This window comes from Antechinus flavipes, chromosome 1 (assembly GCF_016432865.1).
Source record: "Antechinus flavipes isolate AdamAnt ecotype Samford, QLD, Australia chromosome 1, AdamAnt_v2, whole genome shotgun sequence".
Taxonomy (NCBI): Eukaryota; Metazoa; Chordata; class Mammalia; order Dasyuromorphia; family Dasyuridae; genus Antechinus; species Antechinus flavipes.
The window spans coordinates 7304638-7327088 of NC_067398.1; the positions used below are offsets into that span (position 1 = coordinate 7304638).

At 41.9% G+C, this 22451-nt stretch overlaps 1 protein-coding gene across 2 annotated transcripts in view; it reads right to left on the bottom strand.

Moving 5' to 3' along the window:
• Positions 1 to 22451, bottom strand: part of SUGCT (succinyl-CoA:glutarate-CoA transferase) — a 558844-nt gene that overhangs the window by 328438 nt on the left and 207955 nt on the right. For both annotated transcript variants that reach the window (XM_051978583.1, XM_051978590.1), the window contains exon 12: positions 6724 to 6826. In XM_051978583.1, coding sequence (XP_051834543.1) covers positions 6724 to 6826 — 103 coding nt within the window. The remainder of the gene's footprint in view (positions 1 to 6723; positions 6827 to 22451) is intronic.

Consider the following 22451-nt stretch of genomic DNA (forward strand, 5'->3'; position numbering starts at 1 on the left):
AGACCATTCCTTCCTGCTCACTCAGCTTACAAATGAGGAAACTGAGACCCAGAAACTTGAGGTACTTTGTCCAAGGCCACATAGGTCTCATAAGTAACCAAAGCTGAGAAACCAAGTCTGACCCTTTGAAATCTATGCTTTCCATTCTACCTCATGGGCTAATTCACGCCCAGAACCTCAAGATCAAAAAGGATGTCAGGGATCCAGAGGTCCAACTCCTGAGAAATTCAGGAAACCCAGCTACAATAAGTCATTGAAAAGACTTATTGACCTTCTGGCCCACTTCTGGGCAATTTTACTTCTTGGGTAGTTTGTCAATCAGTCACTGAACAAGCATTTATTAAGCACTTATAGTATGCCATGCAAGCCTGATCCTGAGGACCTCCATACTGCTTCAAGCTCTGATTTCTGGAAGTCAAATAAGGTGAACTTCTACTCGTCTCAGCCTCCTTGAAGATAACTCCCTGTATCCTGCCCAGGCTTCCCTCCTGCAGGCTAAACATCCCCATGCTCTTCAGTGATCTTGGTACATGCAGTCAGTGACAAGGCCCTCCCATGGCCTGATCAGGTTATCTGTGTCCCCCTGAATCTCCTCTTCTGAGCTAACGAGCACTCACCAAAGGTGGAGCTGTCTATCACCTGCCTGCTGCCCATCCCTAGGATTCGGTGACTGCCACCCAGGATGGCATCTGCTGTTCGGGCTGCCATGTTCCAGGTCTGATGCCTCGACTTTAGTTTTGAATCTACCAAATGATTTAGCTTTTTCTAGACAATTTACTTTTTAGCCACACACACCCCCATTATCAATATCTGAAATTGATTTTTTGAACCCAAATGTAGAACTTTACATTGATCTCTACCCTACTTTAACGATTCACACGATTGCCTACTTTTAGGCACGTGATGGGCCTGGCTCCTCCATCTTTACTTTAAACACTGAAAGGATCAGCTAAGTTCTTTGGTGGGAGGTGAGAATCAGGACTGCCAAAAGGCAGAAATGAGAATGTATGTAAAGGCACGGAGGCAGGAGATGCTGCAAAGAGGCAGTGAGGAGAAAGGGGGTGCCTGAAGTGGAATGTCCTGTCATCTCTCAGCAGCCTCCACACCGTACTCTTACTAGGTCACCCACTGCCAGGGCTATAAGGGATTGCAGCTCCTTCCTCCCCTACTTTACAGCTGAAATCACAGACAGTGCCAGAAGTGGGCTTTTAGCCCACTGACTCCAGATCTGGGAATCTTCTCATTGCCGCTAAAGGCTTCTCCTTGCTAAAGGCTTTAAATGTCACACCAGAGTTTGTATGTTATCCTAGAATCCCCAGGGGATGATCTCAGTCTGGATTGTCCCCCCCCGGCAATCTGGTGGAGTCAACAGACTCCTAAGAATATTTTAAATGCATAAAATAAAATGTGAATGATGACTAAAAAAAATTGTTGAAATGTTATGAAAAGAAATGTTTTAAGTTCTTAGACCCAACAAGAATCTGTATCCTAGAGGCAATAGGGAGTTACAGAAGAACCTTGAGCAGGATAGCAACACGGGGACTTAGAACCACATGCAGCCCATAGCAATCCTCACAAAGTGTGCATCTGAGTGTGTGCGTCCCACAAACCAACAACATCCTCGGCCACACCGAGACTCCCAGCTCATTCTCTGGTACATCTGCTGGGGCTCCCTTAGACTCAAACCCAGTGACCCCAGGGGTGCATTAACTATCAAAAACAGAAGTCATTTCCAGTGGGAGCCCAGACGAACTTTTAATTTTGCTTCTCCGGAATCACTTTCAGTGAAATAGGAAATGCCATTTAAACAAACACTAACCACCCAAGAAAGACCAAGTCATTCAAGAGTGGGCAGAGAAGTGCTTTGTTTTCTGGGAAAAGACTAAAAAACCATCCCTGTGGGCTTTGAGGGTCCCTATCTGGGGGGGTGAGTTTTTCCAGACCCAACAGACATTTGACCAGGATGTGCTAAGGCAAGAGCACTCAGAGCCCCCGAGCTTGCCTCCAGCTCCAGCGGCCTCTGCAAATAAGGGCGTTGAAAACAAGAGTTTTCAGCGATCCGGTCTTTGAATCCCGACCCCGGCAGCCTGTTTGTTTCTCGGGCCGAGGAGGCTCTGCGAGAGGAACTAGAGCGGCCTCCCGGGACAGGAAAGGACAGTTTCTGTAGCGCTGTTAAATTAATTTTTATGATGAGGCAGAGGCCGGGAAGGGCCGTTAAGGGATGGCCAGCTGCCATCGGGTGGAGCTTTGTTTTGGTCTTCGAGGGCTCGCAGGTGTTTGGCGCAGGCTCCCACCAGGGCCAGCTGCAGGATTGCGGCTCGGCTATTTCCCTCCCCACGTTTCTCAGAAGTGATGCTCCGGCCAGTCTCACACCTGACGGCCTCCACTTGTGTGGTGCCCTGGAAGGACGCTTTGAGACCAGCTCCCCCCGTGACTGGCTCTGCCCAAGGTCACGGCTCCGAGTGCCAGTCCTAGCCCCGACTCCCCCTTAGGAACGGGTGGCTTTGTGCCAGGGGTCCGGGCTGACTTTGTGCCCTTTGCCTCTCCCTCCCGGACCGTGACAAAGGCAAGTGCTGCAAGTTCTAGGAATGCATTTGGGGGCTGAGCAGGGAAAGCCCGAGCCCTGAAATCTCATTCCGGTGAAAGGAAAGTGATTGATGCTCCCACGGCCTTCCTGACAGCCAGGGCCATACCTGGCTGTGCGGGAACATGAATCGTTCCTGTTAAAAATGGCTTTCTCTTTTAAGATTGTTTGGTGCGGAAAACCTCAGACCACAAGGCATTTGGCTCCCCCGTTCCCAAGGGTGCGTTAAAGAGAATCGCAGTGAGGTCATCGAGTGAGGACGTTTTCAAAACTTTTTAAGAATTCCTTTAATGTGCTGGATGATGTTGGCTTGATGAAAAGAACATATTTTAAGCAAGAGAGATCTGGGGGGGAGGGAATAGCCGCCGGAAAGCGAAAAAATGACCGCTGGCGTTCACGTCCAGCAAGCTCATGAGGGGCTCGGACTCCCTCCGAGCCCCTCGGACTCCCAAACGCTACAGACCCTCCTTGAGGAAGGGAAAATGCAAGGGTCCCTTTAAAAAGCTTGCATGGCCGGCTCTCCCTCAACTGCTGGGAACTTCTAATATCCTCCCTCGCCGTCACCTCCCACCCCTCGCCCCGCGTTCTTGATGGACTTACCAGCGGGGACGCCTGCACAATTCATTGTCGCCACACAAGTGACTGTAAGCACATAATCAGCGGGAAAAACACAGACAATTTTCCATCCATCTATGGAAAAATGAGCGTCTGGTGCCAGGCCTGGGACGGACCGACACGTCATGCTCTCTGGCAGCTCGATTAGAGCGTGGCCGCTCGGGGTGAGGGAAATGAGTCTGGGGGTCGCATTCACTCCCAGAGTGACCAGTCCTTCCAGGTGGGAGGGAACATCCAGTCTTCCATTTCACAGATGAGGAGACTGACGCTTTTGGAGAGGGTGACTCACCTTGGAAACCCAGACCAGATTCCCAGAGCTGCCATTTTGACGACTACGCTATTCTAGAGATGACGCTAAAATGGGGAACAGGGAGGAGGAGGCTAATCATGACCTTTCTGTGCCTCATTTCTTCATGTCTAAAACAAGACTGGATCAGATGATTTACTAGATTTCTGAAACTCATAAGCCTGGAAGCCCTTGTATTCCCAGGTCACACTCAGTAAAGCCAGCAATCCAGACAGTGGAATGGCTCTCAGCGTGTCCCTGCACCCTGTGGGAAGCCTCACGTGCCGAGGAAAGCATCCCATCAGACCCTCTTAAAAGAAGAACAGGACCCAGCAACAAGAAAATGGCCTTGGGTCCAGTTCAGCGGAGAAAGAGGAGACAGAGACCCCTGAACCTTGACTCCCTGGGGTGAAGGCCCCAAATGGGTTGAGCAAGGCCGCTGCAGAGCATGGGGGAGTTAAGAAGAGGTTGAGGTGTTGGGGTGTAGCACCAAGGAAAGAAAGTAGGCATCACCTGTTAGCTTCCCATCGGGGTTCTTTAATCTTGCTCAATAGGCTACAGCTGGGCCTTTCACCCTATGCCCACATGGCCACTGTCTGCATAATGAACTTTAAAACATTCTAGTCTTTCAGAAGAAGGACAGAAAATGAATAAAGAGAAGGTCTTAAGTGTTTATTGAGCTAAGCTAAAATTATTTTTAAAAAAACAGTGGAAAAGGAGATTTTCAGTAATTAAAAAGGACGAGGGTGGAGATGCTCCTGGCACGGAGGATCCAGATGTGCTGCCGTCAGAGACACTGAGCTGGATTTAAGCCCCACTGGCCCAAGCTGGATTGTAGAATGGTTTAAGCCTCGGTTCACACGAGGAGATGAGTAAAGGAAGAGGATGGCCAATGAGAATTCTCTCCCATGACCTCAGGGTGGCCACCAAGGACCTTGACATCATCCCCGGAGTGCTAGGTCATCCCTCCTCACACAGTTGTTTCCAATGGGATGGCTCATATTTTGGTGAACAGGGGCCTCCCCAGTGCTTTGGTCTACTGGAAACCATGCAAATTGATAAATTAAGGCATTTCTTTTTTTTTAATTAAGGCATTTCCTCCATCCTCTGGGCAGTGTCCTCAGGGCTTCCTCATCCATGCAGAAATCCTAACTCATATCCCACCAAAAACAGAATGAAAGAAAAAGCAAAGAATGGTGATTTAATGCCCTACTCTTCTTAAGGAAGCGAGATAAATATCCTCAACTCATAACATCTATTTTCCACACATTAATAAAGACGTTTCTGTTTTTCTCCTCTCAACCTCCTTTAGCTTTTTTTCCAAACTTTTTTTTTCAATGGAAGGATCAAAACTTTACAGGATGATTCCATATGGTTCTGACCTATTCCAAGTACTGCTTTCTTCCCCCCTCCCCCTTTAAAAAGGCCATGAGGCAGACCGAGCAGCTGGAAGACTGAATCTGGAATCAGAAAGACAGGGATTCGGAGCCTACCTCGGACATTTACTATTTCTGCTACTTAGCTTTCTGACCTAGAAAATGAGAGCTTTGGGTTAGGACCTGATGTCTCCAACATATCTCCAACCTACAACAGAAGGGGAGGGTGGGGCTGATAAGGACACCCCCATTCAATGCTTTTTCCTCGGCTCATCGGTTTTCCAGGCTACCGTGTTCCCCTCCATATATCTGATCATGAAGGTCTGACCCCAGCTTCCCTGCTGCTCCTGACACAGGACACACTTTTGATCTTCTGATTCTAGGACAGCCTAGGAGGCTCTCCTCCATCACCTGTGTTCCTTAGGCTTCCCCCAAGACTCAGTTTACATGTCATCTCTCAGGAAGGTCCCACTCCTGTGAATCTGAGCAGAGTGCCTGTTCTGGCGCATCCGTGATAAATGCTTATTGATTGGTTGGCGGATTGATTGTTATCATTAAGTTCTCAGTGGCCCTGGCAACTGTTCTCACTTTGAAAGAAGCTGCTCCTTTGCATCAGAAAGTCACCAGACCAGACCAAGACAAAAATAAAAACAAAACTTTGTTCACTATTTCTCTTGAGCAGCAAGTCACCTGAGAGGAACAAGAACCCACTTCTCAGGAGAAGTAACAGAATACATACCTTCCTCCTTATCTCACACAAGCGTGAGCAAAACGGGAAATATCAATCAATAAATAATATAAACATAATATGTACAACATATAACACATATACACTATATATGTATACATATACATATACATATACATATACATGTACATATACATATACATATACATATACAAACTAATTTCCATAGAACTGTTGAAAGCCAAAGCACTACCCTGGGAAAATTAGGAAATGGGTTTGAGAAAGAATAGCTCACTTTCAGCCAATCAGAGAAGACTCTGGTCAGCGCAGACCAACAAATCCTCATTATCACGAGTTCTTTTAAATAAAACCCACAGACATAAACAGACATCCACACCCATGTTAGAACAATCCATCCTAGAAGTTTCTTTAGAAGATTTGGAAGAACCATAGACAAGAACTTTATCTTCCTTTGTAAGATGACGTCAACGTACCCACAGAGAAATCAACAGTTTAGGAGATTAAAAAAAAAAAAAAACTAATGAAAGTTATTACAAATTGGAAACTGTGCCTTGAGTGATACACTCAAATTATGTGAACTTGCGTTTGAAGATCTTCTCTCTTTCTTCCCCGGAGCCAATCATCCATAGAAAACCCATTCCTATGCAATCACAGCATTCTTTTTGAATAAAAGACATTAATCAATGTCCCTAATTAGCCTTTTCCCATAAAATGAATTGCAATTTATAGTCCACATTTTATAATATTTATATGATATTATAATCAATAGCAACACATTGCTCCACTTGTATTCACAGACTTCAAGCAATAAGACATGACACTCTAAACAAATGAAACAAGTTTGGAGGTAAAGAGCAGAAAAGGCAAGTCTCCGAATCCTCGCCTATTGTCCACGGCTACCAAGGATACAAAGCTAACGCGCCAGAGCTCTGCCATGCCACGGAACGCTCACCGTGTTCTCACTGATTCCAGGACATGGATTGCCCTGCAATGAATGACCATATTATCGACAACAATAAATTCAGAGGCCGTGACGTATTTGTATGAGGATGTGATCCCATTTACACTTGAAAAAAGGAAAAAACAAGGATAAATTCTTGATCTCTCCACAGCACCTTTCAGAATGTAGCCAAAGAACTCTAGGGCGACAAACCTGAGGCTCAGCAAACACTTCGCGCATGCTGTTGATGGGTCCATATGGAATCCCGCTGCCTTCGAAGAGACGGAGCCAGGTGCTAGTCATTTCCTCTGCAAACCTAGGAACAAACAAGAAATTCAGGAATATGCTTCTCGGTTCCCGATTCTACAGAGTGTAAGCTCTGACCCCAGGCTTTCTTCCTCTGCCAGCTCCAAGGACAAAGGTCTCCTTGCCTGAAAACAGGGTCCTAAGATAAATAATTCCACAAATATTTTTATATTAAGCTCCTACTGAAAGCAAGGTCGTGGGATGGGTGTTGGACATGACATAAAGACAAAGTAAATAATCCCTGCCCACCAGGAGTTTACATTCTGCTAGGGAGATCACATAAGTTCAGAGGAGTAACAATCTTCAAAACAGCTCTTACATAAGGTTAAAGTTTGAAGGTACTTTAGACATATTATATTATTGGATTCACATAACAACCCTATAGTCCTTACTATTATTATTATTTCCATTTTAGAGATGAGGAAACTGAAAGCTTATTTCACCAGGGGATGAAATGAGGAATCAAATCCAGATTGTTCTAATTTCGTAGCCAATACTTTACCCACTCTCCCCATTGCTTCCTCTTTAACTAATATGGCAAAATTTAATTATAGGAGAAAATAGCATGAAGGTGTTAATGAGTCATCAGGCTTTTGTTCATAACCTTCCCCTTAACGGGAGAAGGCCCAAAAATGTGAGAATCGAGCAGCGAAGGTGGAAGAATGTTTCCGAGCAAGGGGTTGAAAGGGAGAAGGGCATCTCCAAGATGAAATGAGATAATTTTTCTTTAAATCAGGCTCATTTGGAAAATGTTGCGATCAAGGCTTAAGGAAGAAATATTTTCCAACCGATTTTTAATTCATCTTTTTGTCTGTGATTGATGAAACCCAAAACAATGAGTAATAATAATAAAATATGAATAAAACGAAATAAATCAAAATAGTAAATAAGCGGTTTCCTAATAATCCTTAATTAGGCTTTTTTTTAACTCCTTTTAAGATGTTTCTTCTTGCTCTTTAATTGTAAATGGACATCATGTGGATAAGCCATAACCCATTATTTTATCTTGCAGCTCTACGCTTAAAAGAATGACTTTTTTCCTTCCAGAACCTCTAAAACATGTCAGAATTAACAAGCCCAAGACTTTTGGTCTGAGAGCAGCCTGGGCAATTGTTAAATGTCACACTCAGACTTCCTAGGCTGTGCTAGCTTTAGGTGCATAATGATTAGGAGGACTCGGTGTGTTCATTGTAATTAGAAGTTAATACAGTAATCTGTCTCCTTAGACCTTGGGTCTCCTGCTCAGATTTAGAATATTTGATTTTATCTTCATTATTGTGTCCTAACAAAACCACTAACCCGAAATTTATAAGGAAATATGTGGAAGATGAAAGCAAAGGTTCCTAAAGGAGAAAAGATTGGGGGCAAGAAGGCTAAAGTCAAGATTTGTCAAAGATCTACATAATAAGAAAAAAGCTCATCCCATGCAAGAGAAAACTGAAGAAGGCCCGAGGTCGAGAATCAAGAGATGATAACAGATGAGAGAGCAAAGGTGGAGAGAAGCACAAAGCACTTGATTCCTATTTTGCTTCTGTTTCCCTATCAAAGAGGCCAATTTCCAGACTAGAACATGCAGGATATAACTGTAGAACATGAAACTTGAACAAATAAAGAAAACAAATATTAAGAAATATCTATCTCCTTCAACCCTAACAGATGACATCCCAGGGACCTGCAGAGAAGACTCTGTTTGTTGTGTTATTGCTATGTTGGTGATCTTTAGAAATCATGAAGAATGGGCAAGGCCAGCCATTTTTGTTACCCAGTTTTTGGGAGGAAAAAAAGGTGACAATAGATTCCCCTGAACTACTAGTTGGCAAAGTCTCATTCCCAGAAAAAAAAAACAAAACTCTAGAAAAACATTATCAAAGGGACAGTTTCTGAGTACTTGGAAAGAGATACTGTGATCAGTGACCAAGAGGAAGAATGAGGCTATGTGGTAAGCAATAGCAAGAGACCCGAACCTGAAGTCAGTTACTCCAATCTTTTTATGAACTTGAGCAACTCTCATTTTCCTCATCTAGAAAATGTGAGGGCTGAATTAAATCACAGAAAGTCAGAATCACAGTAAACCTGAAAAGGATCTCAGCGTCTTCCTAGTCAAACTCATACAAGAAAAAAATTCCTTCCACAGTCTCCTCCACAAGGGTCATCAAGCCCTCGGGCCCACAAGGAGGGGAAATTCTACTACCTCTCAAAAGCAGCCAATTTCACCTTTGAACAGCTCCAGTTATCATCAAAGTATTCCTTACCTCAAGGTCTCCTCTTCTCTACGATCTTCACTCTGCCCTCTGGGGCCCATCAAGACAAGTCTAAGCCCCTCTCACACCTTACAGCTCCTTCAAATACGTAAAGACATCAATCACACCTCCCCTGAGCCTTCTCTCTTCCAGGCCAGACCTCTCCAGTTTCTTCCATCTGCTGTTCTACGGCTCGGGGCAGGGCCCCTCGTAACTGGGTGCCTCCTTTGGCAGCTCTAGAGCTTATCACTGTCCTTCCTAACACATCACAGCTGGAACCCAACACTATCATGCAGGTGTGCTCTCGCTACTTTATTCCTGAGGGCTTTGCTCCTCTTGATGAACTTAACATGACATTAGCTTTGGCAACCCATATCACATGGCAGACTCGAACAACTCCTGCTGGAGAGCTCAACCCCATAAGCTGCTTTGGTTTGATCGGTTTATTAAGACCAACCTCTGACTGATCGTGTCTCCTTCGTCTTACACTTGGTTGATTTTTTAACTTTAACTTTGGATTTTATACTTTGGACTGTGGCACTTTATGTGCATCCCTATTGCCTTGTTTCTCACTGACTTCAGCTCATTGTTCTAGCACAGGCTAGAATTAGCCCAGTGTTCTAGCCATAGTCTAGTTGGACCTTAAATCTGTCGTACAATGGGGTATTGATTCTTCTCAATCTTGTTTCATCTGTGACTTGTAGATAGATAGATAGACAGACAGACAGACAGATAGATGGATAGATTAGATAGGTCGATAGACAAATAGATGATAGATGGATGGATATATATCAAGTTGATACATATATATGTATATGTATGTATGTATGTTATTCAATACTTAGTCCAAATCAATGACAAAAATTTTAAATAGCCCAGGACCAAGTCTCTATCCCTGGGACATTAGACTGGATGTTTCCTTCCAGACTGGATGTCTCCTTTAGGTCACCTTTGAATCCAGTTATTCAACCAGTTTCACATATACTGGACTCGTGAGGAAAATTGCTAAAAAGAGTTGGTAAAAATGCAGAAAGAAAGAACAATTAAGGGGGAAAATTCCTGGAGGAGAAAAGAGGAAACAGACACAAATCATCAATTCAGACAATTCAACAGAACAGAATCAAATGAGAACCATTTTGTTACTTTCATCAGGAAGGTTAAGTATCATGTAAAAGAAAACTAAGGAGATAGATGGTGGCAGCATGACTAACAATAGCTTAGTTTTATGGCATCTGGTGACACAGTAAACTGGGTGGGTTAGAGTTCAAAAGACCTGAGTTCAAATGTGTCCTTAAACCCTAGCTATTCATAAAGCTAGCCAAGTCATGTGATCTCTATCAGTTTCTTCAACTGTAAAATGGGGATAATAGCAGCACTTGCCTCACAACATTGAGAGGCTGAAGTGAAATAATATTTGTAATGCCAGGCACATAGTAAATGCTATTTAATTCTCTCTCCCTCCCCCTCCTTCCTTCCTTCTTTTCCCCTCCCTTCCTCTTCCCTCTCTGCTTTTTTCCTTCCCTCCCTCCTCTCTTCCTCCTTTCCTCTCCTTCCTTCTCTTCCTCCTTCCTTCTCTCTCTTTTTTCTTCCTTCCCTCTCTCCCTCTCTTCCTTCTTCCCTTTCTCCTTCCTTCCCTCCATCCCTCCTTCACTCCCTCTTTCTCTTCTCTCTCTCTTTCTCTCTCTCTTTTTTTTCTCTCTCTCTTTCTTACTCTCTCTCTCATTAGTTTATTCTTGATTCACAACTGTGAAAGAAGAGAAATGATACCAAAGTAAAGGTGATATAGCACAATGGGAGAGTTTGTAAGAGAGAGAGAAAAGGAGTCCCAGACCTGAATTTTATTGTCCTACATCATCACAGTCTCACCTCATGCTCATGCTTGAAAAGATGACTAGGCTAGACTACTACAGCCATGACAGCCTTATGTTCAGAATGAAAAGTTGGGATCTAGATCCTGCTGCATTTGGTTAACTCGCTTTAGTTGGAAAGAGCATCCAAAAAGATGTCGTTGATATGAATGTTACATGGGAAGAAGTCTCGAGGAAAGTCCCACAGCTATGTGTACCCAGGCGTTCTTAGTTCAGCATTTTTAACAATAACTTGGAGGTCTGGGTAGCATGTTTCGAAACCATGAAGGAGAAAGGAGAGGGATATTATAAAATAGAATTGAGATTGAAAAAGATGTTGATAGCTTGGAACAATGAGACAAATCACAAAAGTTAAAATTTAATGGAAATCAAAGTACCACAGTGGAGTTTATCAATCATTCAATAAGTATTTACTAAACACCTCCTTGCGCCAGACTCTGTGGCATATGAACGTAAAAGCAGAATTACTCTTCCTTTTAAAGAGCTTTTGCTCTGTCAAAGGAGGCAAAATGAATACAAGATAATTTAGGGAAATTCCAGCATCTGGAAGCACCGGGAAAGGCTTGGTGTAGGAGGGGCGTTTGGTGGAGCTGGGCTGTGGAGGAAGTTAGAAGTTCTCAGAGATAGAGTGGGGAAGGAATGCACGATAAGGATGAAGAGCAGCCAATGCAGAGGCAAGTGGGAGGGAGTTGGAATGGCGGCTGTGAAGAACATCCAGAAGTCGGGGTGGGCTGGACCAAAGAGTGCGCAAAAAGGCAGGAGAGGGAAGTGAGACCCAGGTCTCCAACCTGCAATGCCAAAGGGGAAATAAAATGACTGAGCAGAGGAAATAAAGAGCCATGGGAGTTTATCCCCTAGAGGAGAGATGCGTCAGAACTATGCTTCAGGAAAATCCCTTGGGCAGCAATGTGGAGGATGGCTCAAAGAGGATGGATCAAATATGGGGAATGTCTGGGAAAAACAAAACAGGACTTCTACAGGACCACAAAATTCATATGAATCAAGAGTGTGCCTGGAAGTCAAAAAGATCCTTGGCGGTCTAGATTTTGCAATAGATTAGAACATGGCTAAGCAATAGGAAGAGAAGTTCCTTGGGAAGTGAATATAGAAGGCTACTTTATTGCCGATGTAGGTTACTATCCTGATATCTGGGTAGTTTAGTCATGGAAAAAGGCAAAAAAGCACATCTATGGAAAGAAAAATATTTATTTCAATTGTTAATAAATAGCTTTTACTCATGTAAAAGTATTTACATCATCTGCCTTGTCTCTCTTCTTATACTAAGTGCGCTGGTCAAAATGTGACCCAGGTTTCTGTGAATTGTGATGTATTTTATTAATAGAATATGAGCACTTGTGAAATTTTTCATTTACTTTATTGCTAAGTAAATGGATATCTGTAAAAATCTACAAGTGTTATTGTAAATGACTCATTTGCTTCTATTCTGGATGGACTGAATGGAGTAAGGAAAGAACTCTGATTCGATAAAAAACCTTCTAAAATATGTTCATAAAGACTCAACAGATTTAGAAAAAAATGAACTGTGGCATAAATATAAAGATATAAATCACCTTGAGAAGCATGTAAGATGGTGTTTCGTATGAAAACAGATCAATGGTTTTAAAGGACTGAGAAGGAATTTTAATTTGTTAAAAATTGGGACAGGTGAATAAGAAGAAATAGTTTTAAGGGGGAAAGCAAGTTAGAATAGCATACTAGAAATATTAGAATTGCAAGGCATTATGGGAAATTCGTTTGTTAAATTCTTGTAAACATATTCCACTCTCTCTTCTTATACTAAGAGCATTGGTGAGAGTGTGCCCCAGTTTCTGTAAATTGTGATATATTTTACTATTTGTTTATATGTTTAGTGATGATGTGATATTTTTCATTTGCCTTATTGCTAAGTAAACGGATATGTTTTAAATCTACAAATATTATTGTAAATGGCTCATTTGCATCAACACAAGTGAAATTAAGGGAAATGGAATTAATATATAATAGGGTGGTAGGTAGAGGAAGATTACCCCTAAAACCCTGAGATAATTGAGTGGTCATTTTCTGGAGTGTAGGTTGAAGAGAAAGATCAAGTCAGTCCAGAGGGTTAACAAGAGTCCACACAGTCATGCGAGACATATGAGTGTGAGCACACTAGATGTGACACGTTCCATTCTATTTCTCCATCATCAGATAATTTCCCAAGAATCCTGTGCAGTCTTGGCTACTACATTGACATGGACAAGCTTAACATGTAGCCAAGGAAAAAATCTGGAAGGCAGGGGGTAAAAAGTAAAAAGGCAAAAAGTGTCATTGATTAAGTGTGGGAATGTGAAAAAGTCACTTAATCTCTCAGTGCCCACAAGCACCTGAATAAGATTGACTTTCAGATGGGCAAGTCCCCTCCACATTTCTGCTAATTCTCTAAGAGTTAACTTCATAAGTTAAGGAAGTTCTTTAGATCCATAAAGTTACAAGTCCAGACTCCCCATTCTCCTTCTTCTCCCTCCCCTCCCAAAAAAACTCAGTCTGAGAAAGTTCCTTCTCTACAGCCTGAAAAAAAAATTGTGAAGGAATACATCTTTTCCTCTTGGTGAGAATTACAGACACCAAGTCATATCAGCTGAACACCAGGCTGCATGGCAGTTCCTCACATGCATATTTTATTTATAGTGACTGTTAAAGTCATCTCCTAGCCAAAGCCTACAAAGGGCTCCCCACTTTTCAAAAGGAGACTACAGACACAAAGCAGCCGAGAGATGTGCAATGAGAGAATGAACCTGAAGGCTTTTCAAGCAGTGTGTCAGTCACTCCTGTCTACAAAGAGGACACTTTCAGGGCAAGAGAGATTCATTTTCAAGAGGAGCTCATTTATCATCACTGGACTTACATGAATGTCTCTGAGTGCTTCAAGCAGCAAAGAGATGTCAATGGCCACGTGGTCCCTGGACCAAGGGGTCCAATAGGCCACGTGGAGTTGGAACTGAACCACTCCTCAAGAAAGACTTGTGGTTGGAAAAAGGAAAAAATTAAAAAGCAAAATGCCTTCCCACCCTGATGCTAGAAGCCCACATCTGTGCACATCAGGAGGGCTCGGCTCCTAGATGCCACGAACTCCATCAGCTAGGTATGAAGAATCCCAGCATTCCACTGGTCTCCATGGAGACATCTATCATTTAGTCTTGAAATTGGATCTCTTGAGCTACAGTTGATGTGGAATCATTTCTTTTATCTCTGCTGAAAAGCAGGAAGAAGTCTATTTCCATTAACCAAAAAAAAAATTCTGCTAAAAAAAATTAAAAGGTCATTTTTAAACCACCAATGAAAATAAAATCTTGAGGTTAAGATGAAAAAGCAATACTAGGACTCATCTTAGAGTTAAGTAGATGAGATGCCATCTGGGACCTCGGGAAACTAGGAGATGTCCTAATTAGGGACAACTAACTTAGAATCTTTTTTACATATGTCCAGTGGAATGAAAGAAAAAGCATTTGTTAAGTTTTTAAATATGCTAAGCGTCGTGCCAAAAGCGGGGCTATAAACACGAAAGCAAAAACAGCCTCAAATGTTGATGATGATGATGATGATGATGAGCATTTGTGCAACTCCTACTATGTCCCAGGCCTTTGTGCTAAACTTTCAAGTGTGATCTCATTTGATCTTCGCAATTCTGAGAGAGAGGTGCTATTGCTACGTCCATTTCTCAACCAAGGGAACTAAGCAAAGAGAGTTAAATAATATATTCAAGTTCACATAGCTAGAACTAGTAAGCCAGATTTGAACCTAGCACTCCATCCACTGCACTACATAGCTATCCAGAGACCTACTATGCGTCCCTTTATTCCCTGGAAAAGGAGAACATCCAAGGAAGAATGAGGTCACAACTAGAACACGCAAGAAAAATCCAAGAGGAAAACCTTGGAGCAAAGGGGGAAAAATGTCAAGTGGTCACATTATTTTTCTATTGAGCAAAGGTAAAAGCTGGAAGGGGTCAATAACTTCTCTGTCCTACCTGAATCCCTATAGTTACAACTGCAGTATTCCCATGATCCCATTTCTACAGCTTCCTCCTCCGATCCATGCAGGTCACAACTCATCAATCCTTTTCTCACCTTTATGATCTAATTTTGCTGTCTGGCCCCTATACTGGGGACGGGAGCTCTCCAATGTGCTGAAAGCACAGGTTCTAGGTAGATTTCCTTTGGCGCAGCATTCAAAATCTACCTACCACAATGGGCAGCTGGAGGGGAGAGGGGTCATAGTGCACAGAGTCCCAGTCCTGGACTCAGGAAGACTCATCTTCCTGAGTTCAATATGGCCTCAGTAACTTATTAGTTGTGTGTGATCCTGGGCAAGTCCCTTAGCCATTCTTACCTCAGTTTGCTCATCTCTGGAATGAACTGGAGAAGAAATGGCAAAACACTCCAGTATCTTTGCCAAGAAAACCTAAAATAGGATTACAAAGAGTGGGACACACCTGAGATAGCTGAACAACCTAAGATGCAGAGGACTTAAGACTTGCATTGGTGAAAGAGGCTCCCCCCACACTGAAGAAATTCCAGAAATCACAGATTCTTCAAGCACTGAAGTATCATATAGAAATAAAGCTTTGTCTTTTTACTGATTAATACCATTTAAGATCCATAAGTTACATGTACTTAACAGCTTTAGATTTTAATAAGCCATTTACTTGATTCCTACAGGTACTCTTTCTATATGCAAATACATTTCAGTAATGATTTATAATTTTTTTCAATCATGAATTGAATTTTGCTAATTTATTCCACCTGACCATAGTTAACATTTTGCTAGAAATATACCTTACTTTTCAATCATCCCAACCTGCAGCAGATGGTTCTTTCTTAGCACTGTATAGGGGATGAGATGGATTAATTAACTACCTAACTTCAAGTACTCATTACCATAAAAATGAGAGGTGATTAACGAGAAAGAAGGAGAGCTTCTCCCTTCAGTGTAAGACATCAATCAATTCTTAAAAATTAAATCCTCCCAGAAATCACAAACTTTTTTCTAACTAAATTGTGCCCTGTGTTACTGATTCTAGCTCCTTGAGCTCCCACTTCACCATTCAGTGGTGAGCCAGAACTCTCCTGAAGGATGCATGAGCCATTGACACAGTTAGCTTCCTGATCCACAAGGGACCAAAATAGCCCACTAACAAAAAAAAAAAAGACAAAGAAAAGCTCCATGGATGACTTTATCTGCTCACAAAAGGCAGACTCTGTTCTGTTGGAGGATACAACCGAGAAATAAAAGCAGACTAAAGACTGCTCACGCTGTAAATTTAGGCAAGTCCACTTGACATCTCAGCTTCAATTTCCTTCTTCCAATGTACAGGGGCACAGTGGGAAAAGTCGTGGGTTTAGAGCCAAAAGACTTGGATTCAAATACAACCTTTAAAACAAGTGACAACCTCTGCAGCCTTTTGTTCCCTTACCTGGAAAACTGAGTGATGTTGGAGGGTGGAGGGAATGAGTCAGTCAGAAGCATTTATTTAAGACCTACTATGTGTCAGCCACTATGCTAATTTCTGAGATACAAAGAAAGACAGCAAAAAATTGGTCCCTGCTCCTAAGGAGCTTTCAGTCTAATGGGGAAGGCAGAGAGCAAAGAAATAAGAACAAATGATATTGACAGGATAAGTGGGAGCTAATCAACAGAGGAAAGACCCCAGCATTAAAGGGGAGGTTGGGAAAGGTCTATTGTAGGAGATAGGATTTGAATGGGACTTTAAAGAATCTAATGAAAGTAGTAGATAGATAAAGTAGAGATGAGGAGAGAGAGAATGAGGGAGGGAGGAAGAGACAAACATAAAGAGGCAAAGGGAGACAGAAATACAGAGAGACAGAGACAGAGAGGGGGACAGACACACAGAGAGATACACAGACAGAGACAGAGACAAAGACATAAAAAGACAGACAGATAAAGACAGACACGCAGAGAGACACAGAGGGAAAGGGAGAGGGAGAGGGAGAATGCACTTGTGGGACAGCCACTGAAAAATCACAGTTAGGAGATGTAGGGTCATATAGGAGGAAGAACAAAAAAGCCAGTGTCTCTGGAGGAGAGGAAGGTACAAAAAGATTGCAAAGGCACCAAATAGCCAGATTCTAAGGGGACTGAAACACCAGAAAGATTTCATTTTTCTCCTAGAGACAGTAGGGAACTACTGGAGTTTATTGGAAGGATGGAGAACGACAATCAGATCCATGCGTTAGGAAGATCAATCTGACAGCTGAGCAGAGAATGGACCAGAGGCAAAAAAAAAAAACCCAAAGGATATAACAATCATCCAGCAAGGAAAGAAGGAAGGAAGGGAGACAAAGGATGCAAAGAAAGGAGGGAGGGAGGAAACAAGCATTTATTAAGCATCTATTATGTACCAGTAGACTACTATGCTAAGGCCTTATAAATATCAACTCACTTGAGCACAAGAAAGGAAGTGGTCTTATTATTCCCATTTTATGGAAACTGAGTTAATCAAAGGTTAAATAACTTGCAAGTGGTCACACAGCCAATAAATATCTGAGCCTATATTTGAGCTCAGGTCTTTCAGACTCCAAGTCCAGCAGTCTATCCACTGTGCCACCTAGCTGCCAAGCCAAAAGGTAAAAAGGGAGAAGAGGAAGGGGCAAAAAACAGAGCCCTGAGGGATTCTCAAAATTAGCAGGTGACAGCTCAATATAGATGCAGCAACAGAAACTGAAAAGGAGCAGTCAGAGAGGCAGGAGGGGAACCGAGAGCAAGTGATGGCTCAGAAACTTAGTAAAAGAGAACGTCAAGGAGAGAGAACATCAGTGTGCAAGGCTGCCAATAAGCCAAGGAGAATGAGGACTGAGAACAGGCCATAAGATTTGACAATAAAGAGGGGGGGCCATTTGCAGGGAAGATGAGATCAGAAGAATTCAAGATTTAAGGAAAGGAAGTGGAAGCGCTATTATAGCTGGTCTACCATGTCCAGTGACTTCTAAGCATCCTTTCAGCTCCAAAGCTAAGATCTCATTAACCACTTAATCTTGTAAAGCCGGTATTATTTTGTAAACATTTTTGATACAAGCTCTTTTGAGCCAGGAGTTGAAAGAGATCCACCTCATACATGAGGAGGAAATTTCCTGGGGCACCCCCAAGGTTCCTTTTAACCCTTAAGTTGCCACTCAGGACCAGTCCTTGCCATGGGATTCCAAGTGTCTCCAACAACACCTCGGGATTCTTGGGGAATGGCTGAGTGGGCATTGGCTGGGTGCAACTGCAAATGCATCTTCCCCCAGAAACGATGTGCACACTGTGTTGGCTGAATTTCCAAGCTGGTCCCTCAAAAGCTATTTAACCCATAATGCAGCTGACATACTCACTGAATGGATGCAATGAAAACCTACAGAAAACATACGGTTGCAATGCCCGCAATTAGACCAGAAACACAATGAAATTGAATAAGAAATAATTTGTTTCTTAAATTTCTCTCAAATGTGAGTGCTGGAGGGAAAGTAGCTTGAGAGGGGGGCGAGGAAATTGGAGGAGACTTTTGTGGAAACTCGGAAGGGGACTTCTGGGCACTTCTGAGGTTTTCTCGGTTGATGGCACAGGCTCTGTGTATGTATCTAATTTCACTTTGAAACATATGGCTTTTCTTTTCCATTATCCAAGCTTCTTGCAAGCACTGCTCTTAGGCTCATCAACCATGGTTAGAGCTCACAAATGGAACAAAGAGAGAGGAAGAGAGATCCTTCTGAGGGAGCTGGACAAGAGGGGAAGGAGGTAAAAGGGAGTGTACATGTGAGAAAGATTACTGTGGGCAGTAAACAGATCATCAAGTCCAGCTCCCCCATTTCACAGATATGGAAACTGAGACCCAATGCTACATTGGTAGTGAGTAGAAAAGGCAGAATTTTAACATTTCTGATTCCAAAGCCACCAAAGTTAATTCCTGGAAAGGAGTTAACCAAAATGTGCAATGAAAAAGATGGGAAAGGGAGAATTGTGGATAGAGAAAAGGAGAAGGAAGAGAATAAGACATTTGTTAAGAGAATGCCCACTTGTTAAAAAAAAAAAAGAAGATACTACATATATTGTATTTAACATATACTTTAACATTTAACATATATGGGACTACCTGCCATCTAGGGGAAGGAGTCGGGGAAGGAAGGAAAAAGTTCAAACAGAAGTTTTTGCAAGGGTCAGTGTTGAAAAATTACCCACAAATATGTTTTGTCAATAAAAATCTATAATAAAAAAAACTTTCTTAACAATTAAAAAATAAAATAAAGATTAAAAAAGGAAATACTGTCATCAGCAACCATCCCTTTTGTGGCTTCCTTTACGACTTAGTTTGAATCCCACCTTCTTCAGGATGTTTTCCCCAGGCCTGCCTCCACCCCACAGGCACACACAGCTCAGAGAAGTCTCTATTTACAGTAGCTCTGTCTCCTGGGGACATAGCACTGCTGTTTGCCTGGTGTCTCCCATTCAAGTGGGAGCTCCTCAAGGGCAGAAAAGCTCATCTCTCCAGCATTCAGCACCGAGCCTGGCACATTGTGACTGGCTACATGGATCTAAAGTGTGTGGGCAATGGGCACCACACATACAGAGGGCATTTACGACCCAGGTGTTTATAACTGCCACCTTTCTGATAGTCCCAGTTGTTACTATCCCTCCTGTTGGGAAAGCTTATTATAAAAACTACAGTGATACCAGCAGGTACCTGATTTTTCTATTCTTAACCAAAGGGAGGCACCGAGTCATAGGAGATACAGAGATGAACTTGGAGCCCAAGAGATTCAGTCACTTTACAGCTAAGTCATCTGGAGAAGACTGTCTAATATTTCTCACCCTCTATTTCCTCGCCTATAAAATATAAAGTATCATTGACCTCACAGGGTTATTATGAGGCTCAAATTAGATGATAAATTTAAAGTTTATAAAACTGAAACTCCATATAAACCTAAGGTGTTAGTGATAGTAATAATAATAATCGATAATTAAAGTTGTCAATATTATATAGTATTGTTAGTAATCATTTATTAATTTATATTAATGATTATGAATTATTAACCTTTTAGGCAATAAGATTTGGGGGCCAAGACATGCTTTTAAATTTTTAGATGAGAGCTTGCACCCAATCCCTTCCCCAAGCTGCCTTAAATCTACCTCGTCCTGATCTATGCAGTCAGCAATAACCTAAGCATTATCACCAAACACAGCTGTACTTCAATATTACAATGGCTCCATGATTTCTTCCAAGCTAGGATTCCTTTTATTATTGCAGAGCACAGTTCATCCACTCATGTGCTTTTATCATCCTTCAACATGTATTCCAGAAAAGTTAAGAGCCATGTTTTATGTCTCTTAAATTCTGTGGCACCAGAACTCCTAAATAGTAAATTCTATTAACTTAGCACTTGTAACATGGCTACCTCCCCTGCTTTGCTGATCATACACTTTCATACATGACCCTAATCTATTAGGACACTTCTTATGTGACTGTAGAATTCTAACTAGCCTTATTGGTTACGGGAACAAGAACCACCAAAAAGTGCTCTCAAACCCATTTGTAATTTGTGATGTAAAAATAATAGAAGAATTAAACCTGGCTTAGTTGAGTAAAGATGGAGACAGTGGGCCAGTGGGAATAGACTTGTGGGGATAAAGACTCCAGAAATTATCCAAATACCCAGAATCCTGGCTCCTGTTTGAGGAAGAGACCAAGACATGGGACAAAAATGATGTCTCATATTTTAATTAACAATTCTTACTAAGTACAAAACTCAGGTATCTCCATGTGGCTGGAGATGCAAACACGTTACTAAAATGTAATTGCACCTAACTTTAAAATCAGGTAATGTTTTTTAAATTATTTGAATTTTGTTGTCCTCTCAAAGTTGGCATTCTAGGACAAATTTCCCTTCTTATCCACCTTGTTATAACTTGCCCACAACCAAAATGAGAAATTTTGTTGCAACCTAATTGTGCTCCACTGTCACTTGTCCCCTCAATTCCTCAGAGATTATGCTACTCTGAATTCATTACACTGGTGCTACACACATGGGCTTGTGTGGCAGGAAAGGTGATCCAGTGATCCTCTTCTTCAGTTCTGGGACCAGCTTACTGCACACTCAAGCTATCTGTCCCTAATATGGGGGATCGCCATGCTAACTCATTAGATCCACCAAACATCTGACCATGTGCCATAACCTGGAATGGAGGATTTCTTAATCCATTGGTCTGTTTCTTTATGAATTGCCAGCAGGAAAATGAGTGGGAAAAGAAAGAGAAGAGATGAGGAGAAAGAGGAGAACAAGAAGGGGGAAAACAGAGGAGGATGAAGAGAAAGGGGAGGAGGCAGGGGGAGGGGAAAAACTATAATATATAATGTATATATATACATATATATAAAATACATAATGTAATATAAATGATTGCTAAAATTTATGTTTGAAGAATTACACAGTACATTATTTATATCATTTAATCCTATCCAAAGAAAATGAATGAGATGATATTGATATCAGTAACCAAATATGCTTACTTTCTCATCTTTCTAATAGACTTTAGATACCTGTATTAATAATAATAGCTATCAATTTGGTAGCCCTTCATGGTGTACAAAGCACTTTAAATGTGTTATCTCATCTGATCTTTATAACTAACCTTAAGATAAGGGCTATTATCCCCATTTTACAGGTAAGGAAACTTGTGAGTAGTTAAGTGCTTTGTCCATTTATCTAGTAGGTATTTAATAAATCTGTTTTTTTTGTTGTTGTTTTGGTATTGCTCCCTATTATTTCTGAAATGAAATACCAACCTCTGCCTGTCTTTAAGGCCCTTCCCTTTAAAGCTCCTCCATTCCATTTCAGTTTCATTTCACATGCCTTCCTTCCCTATATTCTGGTCCAATTAAACTTCTCCTATCCTACACCCTTTGCCCAGGCTATCCCATATGCCTGAACTGCCCTATCTTCAATCACGGGTGCCATGGGCATCCCTCATTTCTTCCCAAAGTCCAATGAAACACCATCTTCTAGCCCACCACCTCCTTTTTCCAGCTACCTCATGGTGCTTTTTTTTTTCCTGAGGCAAGGGGTTAAGTGCCTTGCCCAGGATCACACAGCTAGGAATGTTAAGTGTATGGGGTCATATTTGAACTCAGGTCCTCCTGACTTCAGGGCTGGGCTCTATCCACTGCACCACCTAACTGTCCCTGTCATGGTGCTTTTAAATTTTTTTCTTTTTATATTTTAAATACACATACATTCTTCCCCCAACAAAACAGAAGCCCTCAAAAGCAGAGATTGTTTCATTTTCTGTAATACCTAGGACAGTGCTTGGCACACACTAGGTGCTTAATGAATGTTTGTTGACTGATGTCTTAATATTATTCATATTAAGCAATTAACCAATCTTATGGATAAGTAATAATTGACTATTATTCAATTAACTAATCTTATGGATAACTAAACATGTTTTAAAGGCTGCAGAGAAGGGTAAATCAGAAATAGAAAACAGAAATCAGAAA